Here is an 18,715-nt window from a genome sequence, read left to right as displayed (position 1 = left end):
GATATCTTCTAACAAACCCATTTAAGTAGCACAAGCTTTGGTGATGCCAGAGCCCACTTGGCCAATAGTATGAAATGTTATTCTTGGGTTGCAGATACACACACACACAGGTAAAAGAGGGAGATGGTTTTAAATGGTGGGGAAGGCATGACCTGTAAGAAGTCTATGTATTTTAATGCAAAGTCCAATTTGCCATGAGATTCCAGGGCTTTAGCATGGGGAAGAAGTGGGGATGGTGAAAGCAGACACATTAGACTTGGTCCTGCAAGTCTGGGCAGCATGGGGAAAGACCAGCTGCAAGCTCATTATCATGGATATGTTTCAGTTATGGCATTTCAGATATAAAATGCTCTTTCATCACTCTTGAGATTGTATGTAAGAGGCTGTAGTTGGTCTAGTTTTGTACAGACCCAGAGAAGTGATGCTTGATCCTTCTGAGTTGCAGCATATCTACAAAGATTTCTTTTTCAGTTTGCTAACACATTTGAAATGATCTGCCTTGCATACAATGTCAGCCATAATCTAGTGAGATCTAAAGGTACTTTAGGAAATTAGGAGAGAGAGAGAGAAAGTGCACAGCTTCTTTGACTATCTGCTTTCAAAATGTTCTTGCCAATATGGGTTCTGTGTAAACAGTAACAGCGACAGACGTTCACTATAGAGGACAGAAGGAGTAGTTTGCTATTTGATTTGGCATTAGCAGCTTTCTGATGGAGTTCACTGTATCCAATTTTGGGAACTGCCCATGTAAACTATAATGAATATATTGGTGATGTTTGTGAGGCACTTTGAATACTGTGATACATATGTGTGAAGTAGTTACTATAAAAGAAAGGAACCCCAGTGGTTTCTGAGAGGGGTTGCATTTTGTAGGCTGCAGCGCAAGATCTGAAAAGTTGCTACAGAAAACTTTGCCATGCTGGAGAGAATGCTAGGGCACAACCATCCAGTTTCACGGCTCTAGAGCAAGGGTGTCAAACAAGAAGCCTGAGAGGGCTTATCGGGCCCACGAGACGGTGGGGAGCTGAAGTCTCGGCCTAACCAAGTCACAGTTAGGTTATCTCTGACCCTCGTAACAAATAAGTTCGACACCCTGCTCTAGGGTCCTTTTGCTTCTTCTTCAAGTGTTTCTCCTTGAGCTTCTAACTAGAAATATGGGAGAAGGTCCCCAAACAAGTCAGTGCAGTGACATAGAAAAAGTTATACAGCAATTTCAGGCAGGAAATTTCTGATGTCATCAAAGGTGGCAGGAAACATCCATCCCTTTGGACACAAACCACTGGAAATGGATTGTAAGTTTTATTGACAGCGGTGAACCTGTAATGAGCTATTGCAGCCTCAAAGATGTGGCAATGAAACCAATACTGCCAAGGCTACCTTCACGAAAGTCCACTAGCTGGGGGTTTGATACCTGATTTGGAATTGTGGGAGCCAATGATTGCTTGTGTGGAAGCAAGATACTGACCAGTAGGATCGTTGATCGAATCTGGCCAGGCCATTTTGAAAACTGCATTTACCATGCTAATGAATGAGACAAAAAGGGAACAAAAAGGGAACAAATCTAGCGTGACTCATTCTATCAAAGGGAGAAAACACATAAATTTTCTTCAATTAAAGAGGATTAAAAACTCACGCACATTTAAATTAGCCCATTCTTTCTATATCAGTATATGACGTTTTTCCAGCTAATTCATGTAACTGGTATCTTGATATTTAGCTCATTGACGGATGAAATGAAGTTATCCTCTGCCGGTTTGTGTTACAAATGCATTAACCTTTTTCCTTCCAGAACAGCAGCACTTTCCTCTCTGACACAGTTCTGTGGTAAGATCTGTGTTTATTATGAACTAGCAAAAAAATTGCATGTTATTATGATGGTTGGGGTACATGCGAAGGAGAAGTCCGGATTTAGTCAGATCCACTTGTGGTGTAACATGTGCTCTCCACACTGAGATCGATTGCACATCTATGGTTACCAGATTGTGAAGTTCAGGCCATCTAAAGGAAGGGAAATTTCCCCCTCACTGAGGTACTTTGTTACGGTTACAACACAAGAGCTTGAAGCAGCTCCAGTAGTTGGGTTGTGGGTCCATGCTCACAGGTGACATGAAAGCAAGTTAACCGTACAAACTGAACTAGCAAGGACCTCTGTTTAGCCCAAGGCTTAAATATACTGGAGAGCAAGAGCCCCCACCTGGTCCTGGGATTTATCTGACAAAGGTTTAGTTGAGCCCTAATCCTGCAAAATACTATATTCATTTAGATCAGTGGTTCTCAACCTGTGGGTCGTGACCCCTTTGGTGGTCGAATGACCCTTTCACAGGGGTCGCCTAAGACTCTCTGCATCAGTGTTCTCCATCTGTAAAATGGATAGGGCTGGGGGTCACCACAACATGAGGAACTGTATTAAAGGGTCGCGGCATTAGGAAGGTTGAGAACCACTGACTTAGGTAGTGATCTGGTTCAGTAGCTGGAACTGGGCTGCTAGTCTCATGCTTCTTTGTTGATGAGTAACCTCCTTGCAGGCCTGTCAACTTTGTCACTCTTGTTGGGGGGAGTTTAGAGTCTCGCCCTATAAAGCAGGAGGCTGGCTGCCCTGGACTCTGGCATGTTGGCAACATCACCTAAAGCTTCAAGGGCAGGTCCTTCAACTGAATCCTTGGGGTCCAGAGGCTCTGGGTCTGGTCCAGTGGGGTTGAGCATTCCCTGAGCCCCCTGGTTTTCCCCCTGGGTGGCCTCAAGTTCATTCCGGACATCCTCTGAAGAATCTGTTGCCAAGTCCAGCCTGAGGAGGAAGCCATAACATTGTGCTTCTCTGACTATAGCAGTGAAGAAGAGCCATCCCACTGAGATAGGAAACAGGGAAGGCTTGCACCTGGGGACAATATTCAGATTGGGGGAACCTGCCCCTATACAACTCAGGGCCAGGAGCCTAGACATTGGTCTCTTTTCTATACATCTACCCCCCCCCACCCCACCCCACCCCACCCCACCCAATGAAATTCACAAAGCTCAACACTCTGGGCCCCAATCTAGATTAGGGGCATGAACCGATTACATAATATTTAACTGGTTAATCATCTGCCTTTTAATCAGTTAACTCACTGATTTTGATTTGCATATGATCCAACTCTTAAGAGAATGAAAGAAATCTGAGATAACATATCACTGAATCAATATAAGCTCTCACAAAGGCGGGAATGTCTTTGTTTAATTTTTTTGTTTTCATTATTACAATAACGTTCTAGAATACTAATAGCTTCAGAAAACAAACAAACAAGGATGACTTAACCCTCAACCCCAATGATTAATGTGGGTTCCCACCCACTAAATTTCATGCTTCCTTCTGGTTTCTGGGAACACAAATAATGCTCTCCCTTTGGCTTATTTACCAATGTATAGCATTAGAGTCAAAGCTACCACAGATGCCACAAAAGGCCGCTTTATGTTCTCAGGAAACACAGCTTTCTTGCTTGACCCTCCAAACTCTGGATGAACAACAGACTCTATTTCAGGGGTTGTCAACTTTTTTCTTAAATTACAGCTACTTTTGAGTAATGAAAAAATATCCTGAGTTACTTCCTCCTCACCAGGCATGATAACAAGTTTTGTTCTGTCTTCGAAACAGAACATGGACTAGGACAGTGGTGGCAAACCTACGGCACATGTGCCAGAGGTGGCACTCAGAGCCCTCTTTGTGGGCACACATGCTGTTGCCCTAGTTTGGCCACTCGGCAGTGGCATAGTGCCAAGGGGGTGAGGGGTGCGCGATGCACTGGGCACATGCCCGAGCGGGGCATGGCAAGGGCATTTCAGGGGTGTAACGGGTGTGTTTTGGAGTGTTCCAGGGACGTTCCAGGGCAGGGCGGGGACAGACAAGGGCCTGGCAGGGGCACAGGGCGCACATGTGTCCTGGACAGAGTTTTCCCTTGCTCCGCCCCTGGCACTCAGTCTCTAAAAGGTTCACCATCCCTGTTCTAGGAAGAGCACCAAAAACAAATCCATCAGCTGACCAGTCAAGGAACAACACTCCCCCCACCCACCCACCCACACACCCACACAAAATAGGGAAGATCTGTAAATGATCTTTTCCTGGGTCTTCTAGAGGATGCTGGGGCTTCTAGTCTGCTGCAGCTGGTGAGCTATTGGCAGCTCACAAACTATCTATGGGAGACCTTAGGTCTATTTCCTTCAAAGCTATTAAATCTATCCCTTTGCAGAAGAACTTGATATGGTCTCTCATTAGCATACTGCTTGTGCTTCCTCCTGGCTTCTTGGAAGACAAAGTCCCCCTAAAGAAATTTCCCAAGCCTCCAGCTGGCGATGTATTTCCCGGCCAAGCTGCATCCTTTACCTGCTGGGCTTCCTCCCACAAAGAGAATGGCAGGAAATTCCTTCCATATCTCTGGCTCCATGCTAGTCAGCTGGTGGATGCAGCTTCCTTCTCCAAGTGTGGCTCCTTGCTCACTTTCATGTGGTCTAGGTTTGCCATCCTTTAAACTAGCGGTCCCTTTGACATCAGTTTGACTAATAGCAGTTATCAGCAGAGGTGGGATCCAACCAGTTCTCACCACTTCTCTAGAAGTGGTTACTAATTTTTTCTGAGTGCCGAGAAGGGGTTACTAAAGCAACCTCCCTGCCCAATAGGAACTGGAGGCGCATGTGTGCGACAGCGCCACTGTTTGAATCCCACCACCATCGGAACCTGTTATTAAAATTTTTGGATCCCACCACTGGTTATCAGGTTATATTACTTACCTTCATGCCATGAAAAGCCTAAACGGCATACTAAAACTCTATTAACAGGACTCTATTTCCATGGCAACCTTACCTGGATTCCAAGGATGCAAAGGTGGGGTTTCTCAAACTTATGCCGACTGCCTTAGAACAAATTGCTCTTATTCCCCATGCCCCTACCTTGAGTGGATAATAATATTAGGCAGGGCTAATGTAAAGAGTACTAGGAACTGGTATGCCATCTTACCGGTGGGGGGTGGGGGGACTGGTCCAGCTTTCCCTTCTACAGGTGACCATTATCGACCATTATCTGCCACAATCAGCTTTTTGTGGCACTAAGATAAGCATCATCTCTTTCTAATGTCTGCACATCAAATGACTGTTAGGGACAGGAACTGTGGCTTGCAAAGGCTTAGCAACTCTATTAAGATAACGCTGGTGAAGTGCTTTGAATACTTGATATAGATGCCAAGGAGTGTTGTCATAGTGAACACCCCCCTACTAAGAACATATGTATGGCACCTATATTTTAAAAAATAGCTGTGTTGGAGGTGTGATTTAGACCCGGAAATCAGCAAAGGAGTTAAACACCCCCTTCTTGTGCTTCTTCCCTAAACTGCTGCCCCCCCCTAAAAAAACCAAAGTTGTCAGAAATGTGATGACTCACGCCCCACTATCTTCTCCAATATGCAGAATTGAAAAGCAGAAATTGGGAACGACAAGCAGATCAGAAGTGGAGACTGGTAAGCTACAGGCAAAACTTATGTGCACCTGGTTAGCACAAAGGACAGTCAAGGGAAGAGTCTGACTTTACTTGGGTGAAGCTTGATTCAGACATGAATTATGGGGTAGATGTCAAAAATCATGCACGAAGCTTGCCTCTGATTTTGTCCCCTAACTACAAAATGCTGTTCCTCCTTCTGGAACCCATAAGAAGTAACTAAAAATCTTGAAACTTCAGGACAAACCTGGCAACTCCATGCTTCCAGCTTCCTTGGATGGATATGCTAGCACCAACGCAAGTCTCAGCTGTTTCTACATTGATGGTGGAGCTTTGTCTTTTTTCTATATTATTATTCGATCGCTGTGCCAAATCAAATACAAACTGATTAAAAATGCAAATCTCTTTTAAAGAGATTTTATGTTGTATTTTAAGTGAAGTTTTTATTGTACACTGCCCAGAGCCTTTTGGGAGGTAGGCAGTTTAATACATCCAAATTATAAACAAATAAACAAAAAGTAAATAAGCAAGCAGGGCGAGTGCTTGGAAGGGCAGCCACCAAGGAAGACTTTGTAGAGGAACTCACTGGAAAAGCACGTCTGCTTCCCACTTGCCTTGAAAGCCCCCTGTTGGGGTTGCCATAAGTCGGCTGCAACGTGGTGACGGCACTTTACACACCCACACAAGCTTATCCGTTCATAATGGAGAAGGGGAATGTAAGCTCAAGTACGACCAACAGCCAAAGCCCCTGATAATTTTTTTTAAGCAAACAATATTGTTGCTTTGCGATCAGGCAATCCTGATAATGAAAAATAAAATAAAATATACCGACAGTTAGCAGACAGTTAGACTAACTACAAAGCAAAAATAAATAAATACCCCTCCTTATATCTAATCCTCTGTCTGGTCAAGGGATACCAGGACTGTTAATAAATCACTGATTCACAACTGTCCTCAAAACCAAATAGTGAAAGAAAAATTGCAGGGGACGAAGCGGAATCTTTGCTGACACTGAAGGAGACTTACTTCAACATAGATGTATAACAGAACCCTTCCCACAGTGACAGATTTTTACTGGATATGTAGAACTACATTAAATGCCATGTACAACTACCATTTCAATTCTGCTAGCAACTGAATGTGGGGGGAAAATCCTTCAAAAGCACAGAAAGGTCAAAGGCTGGAACCACCTTATGTTTGAGGCAAATAATAGTTTTAAAAGAGCGTAGAAAGTTAAACAATACCAAAGCCTGCACAATCCTGACAGAACGTGAGATGAGATGAACATTCACACCATGATTAGCAGCCCCTCCTTTGAACCACCTTCTCCAAATCCCCAAATAACTATTGCCTCCTTCTAAACAATGCCTCAACTGCTTGTTAGCAATATGGGGGCAGTAATACTGACTCACATTATGGAGTTCTTGTGGCTGAGATAATATACGTGCATTGGACTGAACACGCTAAAGCACTGCAGAAATGTATTGTCGAAGGCTTTCACGGCCAGAATCACTGGAGTGTTGTGGGGTGTCTGGGCTGTATGGCTGTGTTCCAGTAGCATTTTCTCCTGATGTTTCAGATGCAGGCGAAGCGTCCGGAGAAAATGCTACTGGAGCACGGCCATACAGCCCAGAAACCCCCAACACTCCACTGCAGAAGTGTTCAGACTTATCACTTTTGAATGTTCTTTGCCCATGGCCTGCAGGACTGCTGATTTATCAGCAACTGCATTCTCTGCATGCTGAAAACACCCACTGAAGACCAAGAAAATTGCAGAAAGAGCTTTCCTGTTGCTGCACCTCACCACAAAAGTAACATTTTTCAGTGGAGACAGTTTGCACATTTCAGTTGCAAACACAAGAACATTAAGCAAGCGAAAGGCCGTCTGCACATGTGCAACATTTGGGGCAGCATGCATGCATAGTCCCAGGCCCCCTTTTCCCTGGTACCTTTTTTCTTTTACAATTGCAGGGGCTGTAGTTTCAACGGGGAAGGCAATAGGTGGGAGGGAGAAGCAAGTACCTAACTCCACATAAACATCAGGAAAAGCTTCCTAAAAGGAAGGACTGTTCAACAGTGGAATGCACTACCTCTGGTAGAGTCTCCTTCTTTGGAGGTTTTAAAAGAGAGGTTGGATGGCCACCTGTCAGGACTCAGAGTGCTTTGATTATGTGTTCCTGCATTGCAGGGGGTTGGACTTGATGGCCCTTGGGGTCCCTTCCAACTCTGTTCTTTTATTAATCTATTCTTTCCCTCTGCTGTCTTCCAAGCTACTTTCATTGATATCAGCAAGGATCACAGAAGTTGACGCCTCTGAATGAGTCATTACACTTTTAATGCCAATCTGCATCATTTCAGACAAGAAACGGGACCATTCAACTAAAGACAAGTGCCTTTTAAGTTCAGGGGGAGAGGCTGAAGCTGGTACCAAACGTCCAGTGATAGCCACGAGCCTTCCAAAGCGCGCTTCTGCAGCCAGAGCTGCCCGGCTGTCTTCCCAGGGCATCCCTCCATGAGTCGGTCCAGCAAGGAGGAATCATGCCATAGGGATGCACGTGTGAACTGCCAGGCGTCACGGAGTAATGAGCATCTCTGTGTGAAACACCTGCAAGCAACTTCGCCCAGGAGCTGCCATGTGCAAGCCACAGGGAGGGAGGGAGACAAGCAAAGGGCCCAGGTGAGCAGAACATAACGGCAGAGGGACCACTGCAGAGAGACACCCCGAAGGGAATGATGTGGGGAGACCACGGGAATAACTAGGAGCACAAGCATTCATACCCAAACACAGAGTATCGCGGTATGGATGGAACTGCACCAGAGAAAGGAGCTCCCGCGCCACTCTAGATGCCTCTCCAAAGGAGACTGCGCTCTCTCGCCTTGCGAAGCGCGAGGAGGATTTTGCAGCATCTTGTTCGGTGCAAAAATGTCCCCTCCCTGGGCCACCAAGGGGCTCACTTGCGCACCCGGGGCCAGTCACCATTCGCGCCGCGCGCCCACTGCGATGTGCCGGCCTGGATCTGGGGCGCCCCCGCCCCCGCCCCCGCATGAGGCAGCCACTCCGCCCCCTCCTCTCCATTTCACGTGCGCTCCCCGCGGGCGCCTGGCGTCGCGGGAGACGGGAGCGGTACCCACGTGCGCCAAACGCCCCCCTCTGCAGGAGCCGAGCGCCTGGCGCCGTGGAAGCCCCAGCCGGCCCACTCTCCGCCCAGGGGCGGAGCTGCGGGAAGGACTGAAGGGGGGGGGGGGGCTTTCCTGTTCATTCTGAAGGCATTTCTTCTGCTGCCCCCCTCTCCCCTTCTCCCCAATCCGGAGCTGCAGGGGGCGTGGAAGAAAAAGCAGAAGGAGGGACCCGGACCTGGCAGACGCGCTCACGTGCACCGGGAAGGTGTGCGGGAGAAGCAGCCGCGCCAACAGCATTCCGAGCAGATCCGTCTTGCAGGGAGGACGAGAGAGCGAGGTCTGGACCTGATGTCACGCTCTGGGCTAGGAACCAGTGCTGGATCTTAGGTGAGGGGGGGGGGCGTGTGTGCGTGCGTGTGTGTTTGGGGAGGTGCGCACCATCTACCTGTCCTGAGCCCTGGCTTTCGTCCATCCATCTCATCTGCCCATCCGTTTGAGGGATCAGTGCCATTCCCACTTTTCCCCTTGTGGCAACATCTCTGTAAGTTATGTAATATGCGTTTTCCGTGTTGCCAACCCCCCCCCCCGCCCCGCCCCGGGGGTGCCCCAGTTTCTTCCAGTCCTAAAACGGGTGCTGAGCTGAGGAATTGAGACCAACTCCAGAAAACGTACGTGTCAAGAGGTCTGCCACACAGCAACATACCCATCTGGGCACTGGTTGGTAGAGGCCATGGGGTGGAGAGAAAGAAACCTGCCGCCCAGCAGTGAACTCCAAGGCCAGTCAGTTACAAGACGGTGCCAAGCCGAAATTGTACTTTGCGCCCTTTCACCCTTTCCTTTGCCTGTTCGAAGCAGCTAGAGTCATCATCCTACAAGAGGATGGAGGAAAAGTCCTTTGCAGCTTCAAAGGGTGGGGTGTGAACTGCAGTGCTGGAGGGGGGGGAGGGGTGCAAAAGCTCCCAAAAACGGTGGAGGCAGGAAAAGGGGGGAATTTTGTTGGACTTCGCTCTCTTAAAAGAATAATAATTCGGGAGCATCCTGTATTTCACTGGTGAGGAGGCAACGGTGCTGCTAGAATTAATAAGTACTCTCAAAACTGCATTCAAGGCAGCAGGCGCAAAGGTCTGTGGAGAGGACAGAGCTGGTGCGACTTGCTGCTGAGGAGTGGACCACACAGTAGCTACCTGTGACATTTATGTCTCCATAGTATGTAGCTTTGTAAAGAGCTGCTCACCTGTGATGAAGAATAAGGAACTCCTCCAAGTGACCAGATACAGAAGGTACAGACAGGAAGGGAGTTTATTCTGTTTTTTCTTGCAGGGGTCTGATGCGCTGCAAGTAAATACAGGGGTGGATTCAAACAGCCCAGGAGTAGGCTGAGTTGAGTGGTCCCTAAAGTGCTGATTGCTTAATTCAGGTCTGGGCTATGGTAGTGATGATGACACATAGGCTCGCTGGTCACCTCCGCCCATGCCAGTAGCAGCCGAGCACTGCTACCAGCCACGTCCTAGCCTCTGGCGATTCTACCAAGCCCAGGTTCAGCTTGCTCCTGGCTATCAGCACCTGTCCAAGGCAGCAAGAACTTTCCTGGTAAGTGAAAGAGTCCCCTTGCAGCTGTATGAATGCCTCTCACAAAGCAGGCAGGCTAGCAAACTAATGTTATCTTTGATGTTATCTTTTGTGGACTTATTTGGAAGGCATCTGCATTGCATTATTAAGAAAATCTAGTCCCACCTGTAAGATTCTTTTTTTAAATGAACAAATCATGAGATTTTAGCTTCATCAGCTATTAGTAGAACTGTATTATCATCACAGCTGATGTGTTGGATGGGGTGGGGAGAAGAAAAGGAGTTTGGATTTATATCCCACCTTTCTCTCCTGTAAGGAGACTCAAGGTGGCTTACAAACTCCTTTCCCTTCCTCTTCCCACAACAGACACCTTGCGAGATAGGTGGGGCTGAGAGAGTTCTGAAGAACTGTGACTAGCCCACAATCACCCAGTAGGAATGTAGGAGTGCAGAAACACATCTGGTTCACCAGATAAGCCTCTGTCACTCAGGTGGAGGAGTGGGGAATCAAACCCGGTTCTCCAGATTAGATTAGAATCCACTTGCTCTTAACCACTACACCAGTGACTAAGTATTGTTGCAAAAAACATGATATACCTTTTATGACAGCCCTTCGTGCAGGACTAATATCAGGAGCCACGACAACAGATATTAATCACAGGAGAGCAACTGTTTACAGAGCTATAGAATATGGATGCCTGGGGGGTTTTTTTGCTGTCAAGTCTCAGCTGAGTGATGGCAACCCTGAGGGTGTTAAAGGCCAGAGACTGTTCAGAGGTGGTTTGCCATTGCCTGCCTCCAAATCACGACCATGGTGTTCCTTGGCGCTTTGCCATCCATATACTAGCCAGGATCAGGGTGAGATTGTGTGGCTGGCCCAAAGGTACCCTGCAAGCTTCAGTGGCGTGAGTGGGGATTTGAACCTTGGTTTCTCAGGTTCCTAGTCCGACTCGTTAACCACTACACCACTCTGGTTCTCACGGATGCATAACGAGCGCAACTCTATTGGGTAAAAGGGAAAAAATAGTCTTGTCTGGAAAAAGTTCATAAATCAGCAGAACAATTGACTGAGCCATTGAAATGAATGGGGACTGTGCTTCACTGAGGGGGAAGAACCTGCTCTTAAAGGGAACAAGCCTAAGCAGGATGAAGGAGCTGGCCAGCGTGGCGTAGTGGTTAAGAGCTGGTGGTTTCTAATCTGGAAAAGCGGGTTGGATTCCCCACTCCTCCATCTGAGTGGCGGAGGCTTATCTGGTGAACCAGATGTGTTTCTGCACTCCTGCATTCCTGCTCGGTGACCTTGGACTAGTCACAGTTCTTCGGAACTCTCTCAGCCCCACCGACCTCACAAGGTGTCTGTTGTGGGGAGAGGAAGGGAAAGGAGCTTGTAAGCCACCTTGAGTCTCCTTACAGGAGAGAAAGGTGGGATATAAATCCAACTCCTCCTCCTCTTCCTCCTCCTCTTCTTTCTCCTCCTCTTATTCTTCTTAGAAGCAAATCCTATTTTTTTCACTGGGCCTTACTGTCAGGATAGTGTTCTCAGGATTGCAGCCAAAATGTGTCTTTACCATAAATGGTAATCAGCGGATAGGTGTAACTCCACTTACAGAGCGGTATTCTCAGTTAACCTCGAGCCTCTAAGATAGGGTGGGATCATTTAAGCACAAGACCAATAGAGCCCTTCGGGGGTTGGGCAGTATATCAAGTAGAACAAATAAATAAATAAAATATATGTGCGCAGAAAGTTCTGCAAATGTCTCCTAATCCCTGTGCATCTTCTTCCTTGATGCAGGGCCGGTTCCGGGGTGAGCACAACAACGTGGACGTTCAGCAAAGCTATACAGCCACTGCCAGCATTGTTCACAGCCGACTCCAGAGAAGAACTGCCCTCCTACTCTTGCAGGAGAGGAAAGTGCCATGGGCCAGCTGAGGAATCTCCTGTACTTGAACTTGTCTGAGCTATTGAGTCGGCTGGAGGAAACAGAAGTGTGCAGCAGTGACTCTGTGGGGAATGGCACCTTCCTGATAGTGGCCTACAGCACACTCATAGCTGTGGGGCTGATTGGGAACCTCTGCCTAGTCTGCGTCATCATCCAACAAAAGGAGATGAGGAATGTCACCAATATCTTCATTGCCAACCTCTCCTGCTCTGACATCCTCATGTCGCTTGTCTGCATGCCCATCACTGTCATTTACACCTTGATGGACCGCTGGATCCTAGGAGAAGTGCTCTGCAAGGCCAGCCCCTTCGTCCAGTGCATTTCTGTCACTGTCTCCATCCTCTCCCTTGTCTGGATTGCCCTGGAGAGGCACCAGCTCATTATCAACCCTACCGGGTGGAAGCCAGCAGCGAACCATGCCTATCTTGCAGTAGCCCTTACCTGGGTAGTAGCCTGCTTCATTTCATTGCCCTTTCTCTCCTTTAACATACTGACCCAACCCTTTCAGAACCTCAACCTCTCCTTTGGTAACTTTGATGACCACATGATCTGCATCGAGAGCTGGCCATCCAACCATCACCGCCTGGCCTACACCATCTTCCTCTTCCTTTTCCAGTACTGCCTGCCTCTAATCCTGATCATGGCCTGCTATTTCCGCATCTTCTTACGTCTTCAACGCCGCAAGGACATGGTGGAACGGGCCAAGGACGGCTCCCGGGCCACTAGCCACAAGAGGGTCAACATCATGTTGGCCTGCATCGTTGTTGCTTTTGCCGCTTGTTGGCTTCCCCTCACGGTCTTCAATGCCCTCTATGACTGGGACCACGAGAAAATCTCTGTGTGCTACCACAACTTCATCTTCTCTCTCTGTCATCTCACAGCCATGGCTTCTACTTGCATCAATCCCATCATTTACGGGTTCCTCAACAGCAATTTCCAGAAGGAGGTCAAGGCCTTGCTGTATCGCTGCAGCTGCAATAGTGAGAAGGACAAGTATGAGAGTTTCCCCCTCTCCACTGTCAGCACTGAGATCTCCAAGGCCTCACTCCAAAGTGGAGGAACCAATGCCTGACTGCCAGGAGTCCATGCAGTGCCTTCAAACAGCAAAGAAACCTCCTTCTCCAGCCCTGGGCAAGGCAGAGTATGTTTCGGCTACTAAGACATTTTCAGATCTTGTGGTACCTTCACCTCCTACCCCCACGCTTTACTCTTGTCAGGGATCATCGGAAATTGGGGCACCTTGCTTTTTGTCAGATGGCCTGTAGGTCAAGTATAGACACTGATGGCAGAGATAGGGGATGACTCAGACTATTGGAGGATTGCATGTTGTGGTCTTTGCTGTCCTAAGACGCCCCTCCGTAGGAGCTTTGGAAGCTTGTTAGGTAATTTAGGTGAAATATATGGAGACTGTAACTGAGATTTTGTGCAGAAAACGAACTCATTTAGGGGGATGTGTCACTCAGTGAAACTGAGAAATCTTAAATAGTTCATCTGTATTCTGTAAAGGAAAGTTGTTTTCCAACTCTATTCTAGGGTGCCCCAGAGAGCCTCCTTCATGAGCCTCCTTCATGAGAAGGCACTAACAGTGGTCAAATTTCCTTAGAAGCAGCTTGCCCACCACCTTTCCCCTGCATGGAGCAATTATGGGACAGTTATGGGTGTTTTTGAAGCAGTGATGCCCTTTCAGATGGGTCTACAGAGAGGCCCAGTCTGATCCACTATGCAGAATACTCTGGGACACAGTGGCCTGGATCCCACCAAATTCTGTGCACAGAGGGGGACTTCCCTCCCCCTCCAAATGCTGCTCTTGGTAGACAGGAGACCTCTAAGAGCAGAGTGGCAGGGGAGTTCAGCTGTGGGGGTGGGGGGAGGGGAGCAATAAAAATAGCCTCATCCTTTGTGTGGGGGGGGGGGGCTTTCTTCCATGGGCTCCAGCCCAATGCGCCACAGTAAACGTCTGCAAACTTTTCAGTAAGAGCTCATTCTGAGTAACAGAAATATCTCTCATGTCTAAAATATTGTTATAAATATTCGTGAATATAAGAATATCAAGTGAGTTGACAGAGCCTTCCTGTGTCTGTTTGGTTTTGCAAGAACATTCCTTCTCATGATCTTATTATGGATTTTGTAGGGGCTGCACAAGCAAACCCTCAGCAGCCTATAACCTACTGATAATTTGCAATTTATCTGTTACGGGCTCTTGCACTAGAGTTCCATGGTAGATACATAGGAGTTCACTGGCAGATGTGTCGATTTGGAAATGGTTCTCTGAAGGCAGAATTGTCAAAAGCCTGTCTTAAGTGAGTCCTCACACACGTACACCGCAGATGGAATTGCTTCTTAATATAGCAGCTGCAATTCCAAATGTTTCAGATGAAATGCTTGACTAGTTAGTGCAGCAAGATTGTGAAAGTTGTGGCCCCAAGAAATTTTGGTGCAGGAAGCACAACATTCAAATGGCATGCCCCCCCCCCCCAAATACTACAGGGATAACAACATAATAATAAATTATTATTTATTACCATCCTTTGAAACTCATAAATGTGATGTTAAGTGCAGGCTGTATTTCAGCAGATGTTCTGTTCTTTGGCTGACAAAATGTTCTGTGCCACTCAAAAGCTGGCTACAATGTCATTTCAATCAGCCAAACCAAAACTGTTATTGGACAAAGATGTACTGATTGTTCCAGTGGGTTTAGCTCCTGAATTTCCATGAAAACTAGCCCATCTAATAGGAATACTGAATTAGGAATGTCATGTCATGTATCTAGTCTTGAGGGATTTGACTATAATAGTATTGTCTCGATTTAATAATGGTTTGATTAACAATACCCATTTAACGTACATCACTTGGGAAAGGTGAGTAGGATATAATTTCCAACATTTTTTTGTACGCAAGAAGCACCATTTTAAAAGGACTATTCACGTGAACACTTACACTATACAATCTAGTTGAGGACTGAGGTTCTGTACCGGTTATTTGGAATGGCACTAACACGTTCAGATGATCATTCAAAACAGGGATGGCCACCTTTTTATCTGAACACCAAGCATGGTATAATGGTTAAGAGTGGTGGGCTCTAATCTGGTAAATTGAATTTGTCTCTCTGCTCTTCCACATGAAGCCTACTGGGTGACTGTGGACCTGTCACAGTTCTCTGAGAACACTCAGCCCTACCTACATCAGGGAGGGGGGCTGTTGTGGGGAGAGGAAGGGAAGGAGTTTGTAAGCTGCTTTGAGACTCCTTACAGTTGAGAAAAGCAGGGTACATATGCAAACTCTTTTTTTTTCTTGGTGCCATTTTATCTGTCCCCTAATGGTCCATTCAAATGTGAATCAAAATAGGGCAAAATGATTGTCAACAGCAAAAAAAGTTTGCCTTATAAGAAATGGAGATGGATGAGTTTCAGTGTCATGGAATTTTGTGCTACATCATGCTGTGCCCAAGCGCATGGGCTCTGTGGGAAGCAGTTGATGCTAAATGGCACCACCTTTATTAAGGGCCCTGAGATCTCATGAGTAGCTCAGACTGTGCAACAAAATATACTTGTGCTCCGAAGAATAATGCAACGTGGAAAACGTATAGCACCTCTGAAGAACACGAGACCATCCCTGATTTTGAGCCAGGCATAACCAAGATAGATGCAAACATATATAGTATCAAATGTAAAGGCCAGCTTTATATACCCACCTAAGTAAGCTGAATTGAAAATGGCATCTATCTGCTTAATTAGTAAGAATAAATGCAGTTTCTCCCTGCTGGTGCGTTTAAAGAGCAAACCAGGCAATCGACAGTACAAGTGCCTGTCAGCCTGCCATATCCTAAATGCATGTTGAGGGATACAAGCATCACAGATGGCGTACTGGCTGTCTATTTTCCTATGAAATTGGCACATACAAAAATATCCCCATTGCAAAGGCAAATATAGATTCGGCAAGAACGCCTCTAAGCATGCCGCTGTGACCTGACACTTCAGAAGAAAATGAATCAATTGATTTCAGAGGCTCTTTTGTGAGCTCATAATATAAAGGCCAGCAACTGGAGGCTCCTGGGCGAAGCTCAGCCTTCCATCAGATACTGTCTGCCTGTCTTCCTTCACCCTCAGGTTGCCAAACTCTAGGTGGGGGCTGGAGATCTCTGGGAATTACAACTCCTCTCGAGATGACAAAAATCAGTTCCTATGGAGGAAATGGCTGCTTTAGAGGGTGGGCTTTCTGGCAGAATACCCTGCTGATGTCCTTCCCCTTCCCAGACTCCACCCCAAATATCTAGGAATTTCCCAACATAGGGCTGGCAACCCTACTCCACTACCATCCTCTATTGCCAGCCTAGGAACAAAATGGCTGTGAAGAAAGTGAGATTTGCAGCTGGCAATGTTCAGGAGTTTTCTTGGAGGGTTATTTTAAAAGACAAGGGAAGGATCATGAGCCAGCTAGAGAGATTGTAAGCCTTAGAAATGTAAACTTGATGCTTATTTGTCCATCTGAGCCTTTTGCAAATTTGCTGTATTATATTTGTAGTCTCGATAAGGACTTTCTTCCATTGGGTTTCAGGCTGTGCAAAATCATTACACATTTTGTAGTCTGGTTTTCTGTACTTTAACTCCAGAAGGAAAATTCATAGTGAGAAGGAATTTTTTTTAAAAACCAAGAATGCAAAACTGTGAGTTAAAATCTGGGCCTCACCTTCTGAACTTGAAAAGGTGATTAAGAAGTTTCATAAGGAAAAATATTACTGACAGGTGAATTCAATTAAAATGCCTAAAACTTACTTTCCATTTATTCAGTTTCAGGCTATTCATTCTCCCACCTGGTCAGTTTCTGATCTTTTTCTTAACAGGTTCTCAGGCCCTGGCAAAGATGCTGCAATGTTTGGGATACCAAAATTATACCAGGGATTTTTGCGTCCTGTTAATTTCTATTTTCATGAACGTTACCAAATGAATGATTGTATTTATAATTATAAAGCAAACTTACTGGGATATTGGTTTAAGCTAATTGTGTGCTTCCACTCTTCTAACATCAGCTTAATGTAACATAATGCCTGATCTCTTGATAACGGGATGCTTCTGTACTCCAAGATCTAGGAGCAACGAACTTTCTGGCAAATAGCATTTATAAATCTGTATTTTATTTGTCTGCACAAGCATGCATCTATTTTGTAAAGATAAAACAAAAGTCTGTTTTATGTACTGCCACGTCTGCTTTATAATACAGATGAGTGGTTACCTTTAAAAAACTCCGAGCCTACTTTGGGAAAAAATGTTTCAAATTCAGGTGCATGTGACTAGCTGTGGTTGCTTACTGAGGAACTCAGAGCTTTCTAACCATGTTCAGGAATACTTTTTTCCAGTCACCCTGACTATATAAAGGAAAACTGTTCCAGGTGGTTCATGATATGGAGAATATGAGATTAAGCCTCTAAGGCGAACACTAACTTCAAAACTGGCATAAGGATCTGCTAAGACAGGTTAAAAGCTGGAGTTTTTAATGAGACTCCAACAGATTGATTACAGGGTGGGAATGAAGCTTACCATGCAGGGATGTAGGTAAGGGGGGCGGGGTTTTCTCAGGTCCAAACCCCTCCCATTACATGTCCAGCTTGCTTGAAACAATGCATGGAATGGAACAGCCTGAAAGCCCTCAGTCACCGAACCCACCCCACAAAAAATTTATACCTACATCACTGCCACCAGTGCAAGATATAAGTAATCAGCACAACGCAGCCCTTTCCCGAATAGGACTCACTCAGAATTCTTCTAGCTTATCAATGCTGTGAACATACATTGGTTTTATATCTGCTCAATTGTCACAGCTTCCTCCTAAAGAATCCTGGCAATCGTAGTTAGCCTTCCTCTGCACAGCGATTCCAGTCTTCCTTGATGGACTCCCATTCAAGGACTGGCTGACTCTGCTTAGCTTCCAAACTGATGAGATCAAGTTAGTCAGGGCTATTGCAACTGCTGTAAGGTGATCGCACTTATTGTTTTGATAAGCCTTATGCCGTTTCTGTTAGAAGTTTGTGCTTCCGACTACCTGCTGGTTTGTTCAGGGCAGGCACAAGAGTCTTAATACCAGATATTCTCATAGGAACTCTTTTCTTTTTTTCCCCTTTTTGCTAGAAAACATTGCCATCCTTTAGTAAAATGATTTCTTCCCTCTTCAGTAACTTTTATAGGCAAGAGAGAGCCAGAATGGTGTAGTGGTTAAGACCAGCAGACTCTAGTCCGAGAACTGGATTCAATTCCCCACTCCCCCACATGAAGCCCTCTTGGGTGACCTTGGGCCAGTTACAGTTCTCCAAGAACTCTCTCAGCTCAAAGAAGGGCAGGCAATGGCAAACCGTCTCTGTACAGCTCTTGCCTTGGAAACCCTACGGAGTTGCCCTAAGTCAACTGTGACTTCACAGCACTTTTCACTCCCCTTGTAAACAATCTATCTATGTTATGATCTATAACCATTTATGCCAGTATTTGCAGCTTTGGTAGGGGTGAAGAGAAACCCCCAATCCTACCCCCTGCCGAGAACTACAGTTTCCAGGGTCCCTCGGACAGTTATAATGCTTAAAGCAATTTGAACTCTTAGTGTAGATACACCCTTTCTACAGTGCATAAACAGACTCTACGAAT

At 46.2% G+C, this 18,715-nt stretch overlaps 1 protein-coding gene across 3 annotated transcripts; it reads left to right on the top strand.

Annotated features, from left to right (window-relative positions):
* The first annotated feature begins 8,711 nt into the window (after positions 1-8,711).
* Positions 8,712-15,204, top strand: LOC125441739 (neuropeptide Y receptor type 4-2-like). Of its 3 annotated transcripts, none has more exons than XM_048512595.1 (2): positions 8,712-8,965; positions 11,939-15,204. In XM_048512595.1, exon 2 carries the CDS (start codon positions 12,064-12,066, stop codon positions 13,156-13,158), a length of 1,095 nt encoding a protein of 364 aa, XP_048368552.1. In that variant the 5' UTR covers positions 8,712-8,965; positions 11,939-12,063; the 3' UTR covers positions 13,159-15,204. The 3 variants fall into 3 exon arrangements, with proteins under 3 accessions (XP_048368552.1, XP_048368554.1, XP_048368553.1); XM_048512597.1 differs by lacking the exon at positions 8,712-8,965 and adding an exon at positions 9,009-9,119; XM_048512596.1 differs by lacking the exon at positions 8,712-8,965 and adding an exon at positions 9,916-10,168.
* Positions 15,205-18,715: the final 3,511 nt, after the last annotated feature.

This window comes from Sphaerodactylus townsendi, linkage group LG12 (genome assembly GCF_021028975.2).
Source record: "Sphaerodactylus townsendi isolate TG3544 linkage group LG12, MPM_Stown_v2.3, whole genome shotgun sequence".
Lineage (NCBI taxonomy): Eukaryota > Metazoa > Chordata > Lepidosauria > Squamata > Sphaerodactylidae > Sphaerodactylus > Sphaerodactylus townsendi.
This window is presented reverse-complemented; position numbering and strand designations above follow the sequence as displayed.